Source organism: Phaethon aethereus (assembly GCF_964289735.1).
Source record: "Phaethon aethereus genome assembly, chromosome: 3".
NCBI classification, from domain to species: domain Eukaryota; kingdom Metazoa; phylum Chordata; class Aves; order Phaethontiformes; family Phaethontidae; genus Phaethon; species Phaethon aethereus.
Window position 1 is genome coordinate 59,388,058 of NC_138576.1, and position 15,750 is coordinate 59,403,807.

The 15,750-nt window shown below is 43.4% G+C and overlaps 1 protein-coding gene across 1 annotated transcript in view; it reads left to right on the forward strand.

The window, feature by feature from the left end:
* Positions 1-557: 557 nt before the first annotated feature.
* CLVS2 (clavesin 2) overlaps positions 558-15,750 on the forward strand; it is a gene marked incomplete at its 5' end in the record, with an annotated part of 49,726 nt that continues 34,533 nt past the window's right edge. The window contains 2 exons of the mRNA XM_081997446.1: positions 558-946; positions 12,471-12,645. Of these exons, the coding sequence (XP_081853572.1) occupies positions 558-946; positions 12,471-12,645 (564 nt within the window). The remainder of the gene's footprint in view (positions 947-12,470; positions 12,646-15,750) is intronic.

Consider the following 15,750-nt stretch of genomic DNA (forward strand, 5'->3'; position numbering starts at 1 on the left):
TTAAGCCTCCCTCAAATCCAGGGAGACGCTTCCGAAGCGGGGCGAGCGCTGATCTTACGTAAATGGTGCTGCTCCGGGGAGGGCAGCCCCCCTGCCAGCCCCGGGCCGGGGGAGCACCCCCGGGCGCCCCTCGCCCTGCCTAGCGGCCGGGCCCCTCGCTGCCGCTGCAGCCCGGCCTGAGATCCGCACCGGTACCGGCGGCACCGGCAGCAGCCGGCAGCCCCGTCCCCGGCGGGTTTCGGCGCCTCCGCGGACCGGCCGCGGGGATGCTGCGGCGCGCCGGACCCCGCGGCGGGGAGGGCGCTATGTCGGGGAGATAACGCGCCTCCGCCAGCAGCCCGGGGGCAGCCGCGGTGCCAGCCCCCCCGGGACCCGGCTGCCTGGCAGCCGCTCGCTTCTCGGCGGCCGGACTGGCCGCGGCGGCGGGGCCGGGGAGCGGCGGGGCGGGGGAGCGGCGGCCAGCCGTGCCGGGGCACCCCGCCTCCGGCGGGCAAGCGCCCGGGAGGCTGAGGAGCGCGGGCAGCAGCGGCGGGGAGGAGGAGGAGGAGGGCAGCGCCATGACTCATTTGCAGGCAGGTCTCTCCCCGGAGACTCTGGAGAAAGCCCGGCTGGAGCTGAACGAGAACCCCGACACCTTGCACCAGGACATCCAGGAGGTGCGGGACATGGTGATCACCCGGCCGGACATCGGCTTCCTCCGCACCGACGATGCCTTCATCCTGCGGTTCCTGCGGGCCAGGAAGTTTCAGCACTTCGAGGCTTTTCGCCTCCTGGCCCAGTACTTTGAATATCGCCAGCAGAACCTGGACATGTTCAAGAGCTTCAAGGCCACAGACCCGGGCATCAAGCAGGCGCTGAAGGATGGCTTCCCCGGCGGGCTGGCCAACCTGGACCACTACGGCAGGAAGATCCTCGTCCTTTTTGCTGCCAACTGGGACCAGAGCAGGTAAATGCAGAGACACCCACCCGCCTTAACCCCTTCTTTCCCCGGGAAATGCTATGCCAGACCAGGGACACACCCGGCTCAGCCCACAGGGGGCTGGGCAGCAGCCTGGAAGGCAGAGGGAGAAGAGAAAGAAGAAACGTATTTTGTGGCTTAGGGGCTTTTCAACCTTCTCATCCTTTAGGCTCTGAATTTTGGGAGGGAAGTAGGAACTACTCGGATGCTTTTCTCAACTGGCTGATAGGAGGTTTACACCCTTCTGCCTCCCCTTAGCTGAAGTGAGCTGGCATGGTAGATGATGTGCTTATCCCTCTGACAAAGGCTGGTTGCGATCTCTATGCTGGTCTGCCTGCTTCAGCATGCACAGAGCTGCCTAGGTACTGTAGGAGAAAGTGGGAGATACTGTGTGCAAAACAGTAGTATCCATCATGGCTTTTGAGCTGAAAAGTTTGCCTGTGCAGGAAACTGAGGCTCCGAATTCTTTCTCTCAGCTAAAGAAGGCTCTTCCTAAGCCACCTGGAAATGCCAGGATGGAAGTTAGAATAACCACGTCTTTCCCCACTCATGCTGCTCTAAGTGTGAATTCCCCGCATAATAAGATCTAAGCACACAAAGCTTTGGTAGCAAATTGAAGGAGGCTAGTGCATTCCCCAGAACAATTTCAGATCCTTTTTGGGACTGCTGTAGCCTGAAGATGACTTAGCAGGCTGACCCAAGAGCTGTCTCCCATCAACGCCCTTTCTTTTAGCATTTGGCTTGATACTGTGTGACACTATTTGGTTAGTCTAAATACCTCATTGGGTGTCATGCTTAGTTTCTCCTGCAGTCTACAATTACACCCGCAAAAATTGCTTGATTTTCAGTACACGTAAACGAATGAAGCCGTTAAGAGTGAACTCTAAAGCCTACTCCAATGAGCACTGCATGGCTTCCCTAGGCTCCCAACCGAAGAACAGGTTTAGGATCTGGAGCACTTCTTAGTGGAGAAAACTTAAAATCTTGCTAGTTGACTTCACATGAACCCAAACCGTCTTTTGTGCAGTCAGCGCAGGCTGGGCATGGGCTGTGCTGAGCGCTCTGTGCAGATACCCCAAGCTCAGCTATTCTGAAACACGCATGAACAGCTAGCAGTGTGCGTAGAAAGGACAAAATTTAGGCGATCGGCATGCGTAAGCTTGCCCTTTCCCTGTTTGTGTAGCTGTCCTGCGGGCTGTGTCGATAGCCATTGCAGGGAGCGACCCCGCAGCTCCCTGCAGCGGTCGGTGTTGCGGCCAGGGGTGGGTCTCTGCCCAGAGGGCTGCTGGCACGCCGTGGCTTTCCTCCTCTCCAGGTGGGGCGGCCGCACCCACACTGCCTATGGGGAGAGTTTCCTAGCCCTTGCTAACCCATGAATCTGCCCAGGGACTGGGAGAGAGCTGTCTGGCACAAACCAAAACTGCCCACGGCCAGGCTAACGACTAGAAAGTGTGGATGAACGTATGCAGAGCTGGGTCCAGCGTCCCTTTCCTGCTTCAGTTTCCTGGCAGATGGACCCAAAGCAGCTGGGCGAGGAAGCCGTAATGATGAAGCTAAGGACTCTCTTAGTGGCCTTCATTTCCCATATAAGAACCAGGTCAACTTTTTATTTTAAAAACAGCTCCACGAACTCTTAAAAATCCCTGAACAAAGGATTAGCAAAGAAATGGATGTTTAGGCTTTTATTAAGTCATCCATCTACCATGAAGCAGATCCCTTGTTAAAGGTAGTGTGGCCTACTCTATACTGTTATTTCTCATTAATGAAAAAAACCCCAAAGCGTTATGTGACACTTTTCAGATCATTAGTTCCTAGTCAAAAAAACACCAAGACTTTGAATTCAGAGATAAAGTAGCATTTAAAAAAAATGGTTGCCATGTGAAAAGAATAGGTTTATTTTCTTCTTAATTTTGGATGTGCTGATATTTAAACTACATGAGATCAGCTGACACAATAGTAAATTTATTGTGACCTTTTTCGTGAAGTCCTATTGGTAAAATTGTTATTTAGGATATAATAGGGAAGGGACTGGGGTACACAGGGGTAGCTAATGGCCATGTTTGCAGTTGGGTCCCTATTGCTCTTCAGCGCTGTACGCCTCTGCTCCAGAGCCAGGGATTTGTTTCCAGACAGACCACTCAGACAAAGGGGAGAGAGCCGAAGCCCAGCTGCGGGGAGTGGCTTGCTCCAAGGCACATGACAAGTCTGTGACAGATCTGGGAATGGTGTTAGGTCACTCTCTTTTCTAATTAATTTAGTGTCTTCCATTATCTGATGTTCAGCAACTGAACCTGGGGAGCATTGTGTATGGAACTTACACTGGAGCTGCTACGCCGTATGTCTCAAGCTTATGCCTTAACTGACTTGGGATCTCACAGGATGTAAACCAGTGCTCCTCTTACAGCAACACTGGGAGGATTGCTTTTTGAAGCCTGTCTTGTTAGGACGTCTTCGTATGCTTCATAAACTAAGTTAATAGAGCACAGCAAGCCTCCAAATTTATCATGTATGTAAGATTTATTACAGCCAGCATGTAACAATTAGAAATAAAAAGTTCCAATTTGTTATTTAAATGAATAGCAGACATACTATAGATGATTTATATAGCACCAGCAGCCTATGATTTACATGGTTCCAATTAGAAAGAAAAGGCAAAAAATCACTATGGTAAAACAAGCCTGTGTATTAGATGTTAAATCATTAAATTAAGGCAGGGCCTGAAAACTGTACCAGATGTCCTACAATCTGAACAACTAAATCAGACACGTATTTAAAACAAACAAACAAAAAAAGGGAAGGTGAAGGATAATGCATTGAGTAGCCAGCAGCTTTTCGGTGGGACCCTGCCTAACTCTCCATCCTGTCTCTGCTATGGGGAAGGTGAGGTCGGGTGGCATTCCGGCCAGGAGGCCTGATAGCACTCAGGGAGGGATCAGCCTTTCCTACTAGATCTTCCAGATTGTTGATTCATAACTACATTTGGCTTGTAGGTGTGTACGTGCATTGGAAGACTCCTTTTTCTTAATGTGTCCAGCTGGTGAAGTTTTTTTCAGTTAATGGTACAATTAACTTAAACTCTCAGCAGCAAGGGATCTGTTGTCATGCATGTTCTTCTATATGCTTCGTGGCACCTGTACACAAATTCCCTTTGAAAATCATTCCGTTTTGATGCTATTTTCCCTGCATTAATCATCTCAGAACTTTTCTTACAAAGTGCAATAGAAAAGTGCGGTAGAAAAGTGCAGTAATGCCTAGTTCCTGTGTGTCACAGTGACCCAGTCAGCTCACACCATCCTCGGTGAATATGGAAATCCACTGCACTCCTTACCCTTAGCTCTGCTGTTGCGTCAGGTGATTTACAGCAGGGCGAAGATGGGGTCCACTGCTTTGCTTTCCCAACTATGCTTTCATGTGTAGAAGTGCTAGAAACTTTTATTTTCCTCCCATTAGATGAAAATTTAAATTCTGTCGCTATTAGGAGGCTGGTCTGCTCCTCAGCTCACTACCGCAGGCAAGTTGGCAGGGTATTCTTTAAGCTCTGATGGAGGCAATGCTAACAATAATAACATATTAACAATAACAAAATACCTGGTTAATTGAGTAAAATACCTGGTTAATAGAGTCAATTTTTGTTTGGAAGTAATATCTTTCAAATAGTGATTCTTAACTAGTGCAAACTGTCATTTTTTCTACAGTTTCTCCTGCTGACTGATGCTGGCATATTGTTTCCTAGCTTTTCCCCAGGCATTCGTATCTGCCTATTATCATTTGTGTTTAGACTGAGTGTTTTGGCTAGGGATCTTTTTGATCAATGCTAATGTAAAATTTAGATCAGCTTCATCCATGGCTGTGATTGTTAGACACTGGGCTAACATAAGGAGTAATGAATGGTATTAAATCTGAATCTAAAAGCTAATCTGGTAAAATATTTGAGGCAGTTTCTATTTTTCTATGCATTTTTGTAACACTGCTGCTGCTTTTTGTTTTTAGAATAAGGGCCCCCAGGGCATGCTGCCACTATTTAAGCAGAATAGCTGTATGAGAAGTTTCGATCCCCCATCTTTTCAGCATTCAAATTTGTACTCAGACTGACAAACCAAGGAGATCTCAGGCATCATTTCTAGCTATGCCTTTGTGTATCTTGAGGGCTCTTGTTTCACTAAAATTCTAAAAATATTGAGCCAGAGCAGTTGGTTAGAAATGAGATGATGGCTCAGAGACTTGACCAGCTTCTCTTTTAAACCACAGTGGCACAAGAGCTCATTTGACAGAAACCTTTATTTGTGCAAATGGTGATGAGTTTAAAATACGGATTATGTGTTCCTTACATGTTTGGGACCTTCAGGAGATGTGTGGCCTAAAGTCAAGCAATGAAGACTTACCATTTATTTCTTCTAGTTAACGGTTTGCATCCTGAGAGGCAGACTCATGCCATTAATTTTTAATTCTCAAAATAACTTGAAATTTCTTGATACTGGGGGAGGAGATGACAAATAGCAATAGAGATGGTAGGGCAACTCCGCCAAATCAGGTTATCTGTTGTTCAGTGCAAATGTGAATTGACTGGAACCAGAATCTGGTTAAACAGATGATATGGTGGATGCCACCCATCATCAAGAACATGAAATATTGAAAACAGCTGACACAGCTGGATTTGATATGAGACCTCTGTATCCTCCATTCTCCCTGCCTCTTCTCTTTCTGTTGGCCTGGTGTAAATCACAGTGGCCTCTGGGAGTGGAGAGGATGCAAAGACTGCATAACCGAGAGGTAAAGGTGAAAGATCATAGTACTACCAAGAGCTGATAGCAGTGACTGCCAGACTGTTTTTCCCAGAAATGCTTGGAAATACTTTGAATTTGTTCATGTCCCATAGAAAATTCTCAAGGAACTTTTCTTTTCTGTGAAGGGGAAATTGCTGCAACTATTAAATTACAAGAGAACAGGATGCTTAGTAAATTGTTTGAGCTGTTTTGTTCGTGACAAATCAAGTCCTCAGTGAGGCATTACTCTAGAAAGCTCTGTCACTGTCGTGGTAGAAATGGTAGCCATCGCAAAACATTTGAAAGAATCAGTGTCAGTGTGGCTATTAACTTGTCAAGCCTTCCCAGGCTCATTGCTTTAAAGTCAACCCGAATGAAAAATTTCAGGAGGTAGCAGCGTGTGATGCATACCAATCCCCACCTCATTTGAACTCAAGCCGGGACTCACGTAGAAAAGGAACATTAAAAGTGCATTATATATGTGATAACGTATTTCCAGCATTTGTTATTCACATTAACAACTGGACGAAGAAAGTTGCTAAGATCTCCATTGAATTAAGTACAGTTCTATAAACAGAAGGCATTAAATACATTTAAATTAACCGTGAATTCTCGATTATCCTAGCTGTTAGTAATACCTTGCTAGCTACAATATGTCCCATAACAGTCTGTTTCAACAAGTGAATACAACTGAATGTAGCCATAAATAAATAAAGATTTATTTCTGCACATCCTAACTCCAGGCTACTACAGCTACTGCAGCAAATCAGGGCCAGCACACCCCACATACCTGACAGCACTGGAGCAGTCATTGTAAAACTGGGGCCAGGGCAGAATGAGTGGCTTGCTGTCCCCTAAATACACACTCTTACTTAACACATTACCATCTTCCCCCCAGACTGAACACCATGGTCTCTTAAAATTCAAGGCTAATATGGTTATTTTTTTTTCTTTTCTTTTTTTTTCTGTCATGTAGAAAGGCAGTCAAAACCATCTTGGACCAAATTTATCTCACACTCAGTACCTTATTTTTTTTTTCTCACTGTTGATTGTTTATATTTCTGTATCTATATGGGAAGTAATTTCAGCGTGGAATAAAAGTTTCAGCAATACAATCCAGAGTAATTTTTCCCACCTTCTTTTTGCATAGTATTATCATTTCCCTAGAGTCCAGACAAGGATGGAGCATATGTTATGGTCGAGCCTGTGCATCCTGATCCTGACGTGAACAGTAGTAGCAGTGAGGTGAAATGTTGGACAACATGGGGCTGGAGTGCATTAAAGATGAATCTTTCTGCAAATAACTGTGCTGTGTGAAGCTTCAGTATAGTTTCTTTAACCATGTTTCATTTGCTTGGGCAGTGCAGCTGATACTTTCAATACTCAGCTTGCCATTCACAGCACCTAAGATTGCATCTATTACGCCAGGTTTATATTTCTGGCTTGCCTCAGCATGTGTCCAGAGTAAAAGTTGCTTTAAATATCCACTAATGGATTTGTCTTTCTTGTCTGGTTTTCTGTACTGTACTTAAGTAAGGTAATAAAAGCAAGACTAGGGGACCATTAAAGTAATTATGCTGAAGGGTATTTGAGGGGGTAAGTTTGGTTGTTAGTGACATGTCCCTGTATACTCCTGATGTGACTTTTTACACTTAAAGAGTACTTCAGATAGATACCTTCCTCTGTTGGAAAGTGTTCTTGCTTGCTTTTAGCTAGACCTGTGTTCTTCAGGGCTTGTTTTCACTGAGAGGACAACTTTTTGTCTTTTTCAGTGGGTAAACATACAATATCATCATTGTTGTTGTGGACTGTATTTCTTAACACTAAGCAAACCGGCAGTAGGAGTTATGGTGATGGTGAATATGCCATAGAGTTGTGGAGGCCCGGCCCTGGGACTATTGGTTACTCTCTGAAGTAAGGTGGTAGCTGAAATCCTGGTCTCATTGATGCCTGTCAGTTTTCCCGTTGGCTTGAATGAATTCAGAACATAATTAGGTGTATTTGTGTTTACATGTATACATCTATATATTTATCACTTAGCTATATGTAAAAGCATTTTATGGCCAGTCTTAGAGACCTGATTGGCCTCATAAACAAAGAATCTTTATGTCTAATGCACCAGATTTCTAGCAGTCTTGTGCCACTAGGGAGCCATTAATCCAAGGCTTAATGTCTTGATGTCTTCTTGAACTCCCTAGGGAGGACATCAGAGATCTACATCAGGAACTTGGGACCCATCTTCTTAGACTGAATGTAGGGTGCTTGCAGCAGCTTTCTGCTTCGTGGAGCATTTCTGGAGAATGAGATCCTCTGAATGCAGCAGCATACATATCAAGTGGGGTTGAGGCTAATTTTAGGATTTGAGTATTTCTAATGTCTGTTTCTTGTATGAGCTCTGATAGATCATCTTCCTCATTAGAGGTGTTAGCTGCTCTCCCGACATCTCACTTGATGTACTTTCCTTCCCAGTGCAATGTTTCCTCTGGGAAGGCCTCTTACAGGGTGTATCTCCATCTAACTTCATGGAGTGATAAAAAAAAGGTATTTCTGAGACCTCCACCACCTTGTGGAGGTAACCAGGTGGTAACCAGGGGTCTGAAGGCAGTTGGCCATGCTCTGAGTGCAGCTCTGACCTTGAACATGACTCTATAAATCTCCTTCCCTGAGGCTAAGCACATGTTTTAATCCTGATGCTGGCAGCTGTACAAAATGCGTGTCGTACAGGGGATTTTTAGTTCCCATGTTGATTAGGTGCCCTCCACTGTCCATGCACCAGTGTTGTACTGGATAGGTAGACTGGTCTGCAGATACGCTAGACAAACTAAGACCTTTTTAGTGCCAGTAAAATGATCTATAGTCTTCATGCTGCCAAAGACTCCCTACATGTCCCATTATATATGCACGAACTCATTTGGGAAAGAGCCAATGAATGATTTCATTTTCCTCAGGTTGCTCTTCGCACTGCGGCACTGGAGGTGTGTGTTTGTGTGTTTGTTTGTTTGTTTGTTTGCTTATTCAGAGGCCTCAGCAGCAATGGTGGCATTTTTCCCACGTGTCCAGCAGTTGGGCTTGGGGGAGTTGCTCTGCCTGGGGAGAGGGAGAGCGTCATTCACGCCGTGCCCGAGGCGTTGGCTCTGCCACACCAGCCCCTGTGCCCCTGGGCATGTTTGCCCAGGGCAGGCAGGATGCTCCAGGTTTGCTTCACTGTGCCTACTGCAAAAATGGGGTACTGGCTTAACAGTTTTTTGATGATCAAATTGCACTAACAATTTTAAGGATCCAGGTTTTGAATGCTTTCCTTCAAAATTGGTTTTAAGACATGCCCTTTTTTCCCCATGGACAAATTTCCATTTACAGAATTTTTTTTTTTCTGCCAAAAGGAAAATGAGAATTGTAGTGTTTTGAGGATTTCTATAGGGAAATTACAGAGAAGAATTTTTCTTGTGCTGTTTTCTCTCCCAGTTGAAAAAATCTGAACAAGAAAGAGGGAGCATGCCAAACTTCCTGTAAACCTTAGGTCTCAGAAAAGTAAAGCCTTAGAAAAAAGTTAAATCTCAGAAAAGTGAAAAGGAGAGGAGTGAATATAAAAACTTTTATCTCAGTCAGCCAAACCAAATTCAAAACAAAATAAGGTCTTCCAACATGAAGAGGAGAATCGTGTAAAACAATGTCTTCCCTTTAGCTTTCTGGGGAGAACATACTTTCCTTAGAATCATAGAATCATTTAGGTTGGAAAAGACCTTTGAGATCATCAAGTGCAACCATTAACCTCACACTGCCAAGTCCAACACTAAGCCATGTCCCTAAGCACCACTTCTACATGTCTATTAAATACCTCCAGGGATGGTGACTCCACCACTTCCGCAGGAAGCCTGTTCCAATGCTTGACAACCCTTTCAGTGATGAAGTTTTTCCTAATAGCCAGTCTAAACCTCCTCTGGTGCAACTTGAGTCTGTTTCCTTTTGTCATATCACTTGTTACTTGAGAGAAGAGACTGACACCCATGTTGCTATCACCTCCTTTCAGGTAGTTGTAGAGAGCAATAAGGTCTCCCCTCAGCCTCCTCTTCTTCAGGCTGAACAACCCCAGTTCCCTCAGCGGCTCCTCATAAGACTTGTGCTCCAGACCCCTCACCAGCTTCGTTGCCCTTCTCTGGACACGCTCCAGCAACTCAACGTCCTTCTTGTAGTGAGGGGCCCAAAACTGAACACAGGATTCAAGGTGTGGCCTCACCAGTGCCGAGTACAGGGGCACGATCACTTCCCTACTCCTGCTGGCCACACTATTCCTGATACAGGCCAGGACACTGTTGGCCTTCTTGGCCACCTGGGCACACTGCTGGCTCATATTCAGCTAGCTGTTGACCGATATTCCCAGGTCCTTTTCCACTGGGACCTCCCCAGTTAGCCAGGACTGATGATAAATGATTGAAGGTGGCTTGGTGAACAATTCTGCCAGCTCCCTCAGTACCCTTGGGTGGATCCCATCCAGCCCCATAAACTTATGTGTGTCTAAGTGGTGTAGCAGCTCGCTAACCATTTCCCCTTGGATTATGGGGGCTTCATTCTGCTCTCCGTCCCGGTCTTCCAGCTCAGGGGGCTGGGTAGCTGAAGAACAACTGGTCTTACTATTAAAGACAGAGGCAAAGAAGGCATTAAGTACCTCAGCCTTTTCCTCATCTTTTGTCACTATGTTTTCCCCTCACATCCAATAAAGGATGGAGATTCTCCTTAGCCCTCCTTTTTTTGCTAATATATTTATAGAAACCTTTTTTAATGTCTTTAATGGCAGTAGTCGGATTAAGTTCCAGCTGGGCTTTGCCCTTCTAATTTTCTCCCTACATAACCTCATGATGTCCTTGTCGTCCTCCTGAGTGGCCTGCCCCTTCTTCCAAAGGTCATAAACTCGCCTTTTTTCCCTGAGTTCCAGCCAAAGCTCTCTGTTTAGCCAGGCCGGTCTTCTTCCCTGCCGGCTCATCTTTTGGCACATGGGGACAGCCTGCTCCTGCACCTTCAAGTTTTCATTCTTGAAGGATGTCTAGCCCTCCTGGACTCCTCTGCCCTTCAGGACTGCCTCCCAAGGGACTCTGTCAACCAGTCTCCTAAACAGGCCAAAGTCTGACCTCTGGAAGTCCACGGTAGCATTCACTGACCCCCCTCCTTACTTCACCATGAATTGAAAACTCTATCATTTTGTTCAGTTGTGTTAGGCTGACATAAAGAGAGTCCTTTTTTTAGTCCCTTTCCTAGGAGTGCCTAGTTGGTAAGTTCACTGAATTTTAGTTGGCTGAAAAAAGAAGATGGAAATATGTGAGGAGTCAGCTAGATCAGATTAATTTAATTTGTGTTGTTTCCTTTTGCAGATACATTCAAAATATAGTTATGTACATAACGGAACAGAGCACTCATATTAAAGCAAGCAGAATTTAGTGTAATTTAATGTAATTACTAAATAGGCACACATGCTCTTTGCTACATAGGCAGTATGGTGAAGATTTTTCTGGTGACTCATAATTTTGAGAACTTCTATGTTTGATGCCAGCATGGAAGACTTTTAAAGGGCCTTATTTAAAAAAATCTGCACAAACACTGAAGATTTAATTCTTTTGTTCCTGGTATATTTGCTTATCTGATATTTTCTGGTTGAGCTTTCTAATGCTGCGTCTGATACTCTCGTGTAGACTGGCAAATTTATATCTGTTTCGGTAACTATTTGGCTTACTTTTAAAAAAGATTTTTAGATATAAAACATAGTTAGCCTGGAAAAAATCAAAACTTAAACTACTACTTTTATATCTCTTAAAAAACCTGAGATAATTTAGGTATTTCATCTTTTTTAAAAAACCCAATAAGCTAAACTGCAAGTTCATTAATAACTGTATTATATGGCAGCCTAAAGATGACATTGCTATATATACTTAAGCTATTCAGCTGCTGCATTAGGTACTTTAGCTTCAAAATGGAAGATTATACTCAACAGGGCTTGGCAATATGCAATTATGTCTTCTTTTACATGATCATCAATCTAAGAAAAGGTTATGTGCATATATGTAAAACAGGTAATTACATATTGTAGATGGCATCTTTGTAAACCCAAATTTAACATAGAAAATTCTAGGACCAATGAATACCACGTTCCAAACTTTCTCCTGAAACCATATTATTTGGGTAAACAAAGTAGTCAGAAGGCAGTTAAGTAACTCTTAAAGGTTGCTATTGCTCTTAACCAGAAACACCTCAAAGCCCTAGTGTAGGTTACTTTCTGCTTTCAAGATCCTTGAGTAATCTGCCTTCTGTAATAGCCTTTGTAGATTTAAGAGAAAACATTACCCAGAGACAGGGACAAGGGGAGCATGTGTAAATCCCTTTTTTAGCTGATAATTTTGTAGAAGCTCTTATTTCAAACCCTTGGAAAAACATAGGAGGAAACTCTGGGTCTAGACTTCTGGTGTTAGACTGAGATTTTGGTATCATTATGATTTCAGAAAAATTTGCTTTTGGTGTGTTACGTTCTTGTAGTTTGTTCTGGCTGGCTGATGGTCTAGATGTACATAATCCTGCTCCTGAGGATGAGTTCAACTGAGCTTTTGAGACTTTCCCAGCTTTACATACCCATGACTTCTGAGGATATGTTTGCATTCCTTTGTTTTACACTTTTGACAAGCAGTACAACGGAAGAATGCTCCAAACTTCTCCACATTGATGGTGGTTGCTCCTTCCCTAACCGAATCTCCCCTTAACATTCACAGGTACACACTGGTGGATATTTTGCGCGCCATTCTTCTTTCGTTAGAAGCCATGATAGAAGACCCTGAGCTTCAAGTGAATGGATTTGTTTTGATTATAGACTGGAGTAACTTCACCTTCAAGCAGGCCTCCAAGCTCACACCAAGCATGCTTAGATTAGCCATAGAAGGCCTTCAGGTAACTCTTCCTTTCTTCTCCTGATTCTCCTTTGTTTTGCAGTTCATTACAAATATAAAGGCTAAAAGAACCCAAACAAAACAAAAGTCCAAGAACTTCTGAATAGCAAAGCTGTTAACACCTTAAGGTATGGGTGGACAGATGAGCTTCAGTGGCAGGAGCTAACGTGTGAGCTCAGTCAGCTTGAAGTAACTCCTGGTGTGTAGGCTCCTTTGCCATAAATCAGAGGTAACTCTTCTGTCTTTATTTCGAAGTGTCTGGCTTCCTGTAAATTCAGACTGTAGCTTCGGCAGAAGCAAGTTAGAAGTAATCAGTTTACCTTGTTGTTTTGCACAGAGCTAATGAAATATGGGGTGCTGCTGCCATGCCAGGTTTGGGTTTTTTTGGTTTTTTTGGGGTTTTTTTTTTTTATTCCATTGGAGACAGGCTTTACATCATTTTATCTGAAAAGTGTGGGGCACTGTGATTAGACAGTTAGCTGGGACTATTTACTTACTGAAAGTTCAGCATGCGCTTGGTGCTTTTACTGGGTCAGGATTAATTTGAGCAGCAACTTCTGGGGCTGAGTATGCAGTGATTTAGATTTCTTTCTGATCATTGTAAATGCACTTTACATGGCACAGGCACATTGGTGGAAAGGATACTACATAACTCTTGACTGTCTTCTATGATCTTTAATGCTTATTAAAATGAAAAACTAGAATCTGTAAAGTAGTTGTTTGCTGTGGAGTCTTGAGTTGCTGTGTTAAGAATACCAGTAATTCAGTCTTGTGGCAGTGTGCCTTGGTTTTACAAGGACATATATTCCTTTTCTGTGATGTTTTTATCATTTATACATTTTTATTACTCATAAAACAAAATAACAGCCTTATCTTTGAACTTTCTTCACTTTGATATTGCTATTTTTGAAGAAACTTGTGTAGCAGTAGTATGGAGTTTTGATCTAAATCTTGAAATAGGTTAACCAGTGTTCAGCATGCTGTTGCACACAGAAGGGTAGTGACAGTCATGAGACAAAGATCTCAATTTTCATTTTGTTGTGTTTCCTTATGCAACGATGTGATTCCATGGTCTTGAGAACTACATTGGAAGGCAGCAGTGAGATCCGGACTGTAATAGTGCTGTATTTCCTTTTATTGCTTTCAAAGTTGTTTTCTTTTTTGTGCTGTTTTTCAAAGTTAGCCATTGTTTTCTTGTTTACAACATGGATAAATGCTTTAGTAGTCTTTGTTTTTAAATGGTAATGTTTCTTCTTGGACATTAATCAGAGGTGGCTATTTTGAGGAGAGCTGTAGTGGGCAATTGCATTTGAAAATATGATGGGTGATCTACCAAACTTCAGCTGAACTCTCTGTGTTCTGCCATTGGTTGGTACGTTACTGAGTTGAGGTGAAGTCCATTGGCTTAATTTACCCATGCTCCCAGCTTTGTACATTCAAATATCCCAAGTCTGATGATGACCAGCACCCAGGGCATCATTTTGTGTTCACTGTCTTCAGTCCTGTTGACTCCAGGGATATACAACTGTGCATGAAATGCTCCAGAAAAGGGAATGAGAAGGCACTGAAATGGCAAATGTGAAATAAAACTCTTCCAATGCTCGAGGAATCTGTCATATCGGTGACAGGTGTTGTTATCTGTAAGCAGCAACTTTTACAAGGCCTTTTAGCACAAGTATTTTGAAGAATTCAATTAGTTGGGCTCTTGTAATAGACCATTCAATTTTCTGTGGAGAACCACTGAGGGTATGAAGGCTAACATTCTTATACTAGCAAAATTGACTGACTCTCTAGTGATGTTTTCCCGGTAGTTATACTTATTTGGGGGCTTGTTTATATTTTTTTTTCTTTTTCTTAGACTTTTTTTGTGTAAAGAAATATTAGAATCAATGCAAAGGGCTAAAGACAACTGTATTGAGCATCTTGGAGAACCTCACTTCAAAAACAATCGCGATCAGGAAGGAAATAAGAGGAAAGCATGGTGGAAAGGCGGTGCAGAGAGATCCTGGTCGCCTTCTTGCAAAATTTCATGCCTGAAATGTTACATTCCCTTACCCTCAACAGGGACTGCCTTTTCTTTTATTTTGGACAAAAATGCGCAGTGGAAACATCATTCTGAATCATGTCGAAGTAAAAAGTGCTTAGTCAGGTGGCATGAAAAAGAACAAGTCACACACACTGTTTATTTATGATCTTTGTAAATACTCTCTGTTTAATCAGAGAAATGGAATTTACTTTAGCTTATAAGATTTAACAGGGCTCAAGATGCCGAACTTTACCATTTGGGGAATTTAAATATTAGTGTTACTTGGGTGTGAAGGGACAGTGGAAGTGGGATTAGTGACCACCGGATTGGATGTTAACCAAATCCCTTTGCCTCCTGAATGAAATCTACTAAATTTGCGTTATATTTGCTTAGCTTCCATGGTAAGCAGAATATTGAATACGGCATGTACCAAAGTGAGTTGATTATGGCATTTCTGGGCTCTTCAAAACTGCTTATTTTTTAGGAAATTGCTTTTGAAAATAAGTAAATATATACAGTTTTCTAGTGAATATAAGTTCTGTTATACACTTTGTCTGCATATGTATGTTAAATGGGAGCATGAAAAGAATCATACCCCTAACTGACTTGTATACATCAGAAAAACCTCCTAGGTTGTTATTTTCAGGAAAAGACCCTTTTGGATGTGGAATTTTTAATGTTAAAGGACAGTGACTATCTGTAAACTGATGTGAATTTCAGCATACCCATCCCAACAGTGCTGTACCAACTAGTTGGTGTGGTGTAGATCAGTGCTGATTTTTAGAACAAATAGTTTGGCTAGCCAAAATACTCTATTTTCTGAGAAGTGTCTGTCTGGATTATGTGCCTAGGTTTTGGCTCAGAGCTGTGAAACCTTAGCAGAAGGAAAACATTCTTTGAGAGGTGAGACCAAAACCCATGCCCTGACTTCCTCACCTTGTGCTGGCCCTCCCCAGCACATTCAATGCACAGTTGTCTGTGAATCCCAGTGTTTTAGGTGCTCACTTCTCCCCATTCATTGCTTTCTGTAGCTGAGCACTGAATTTGGGCTTGTGAGGGAGCTCATGTGACTCAGCAGCT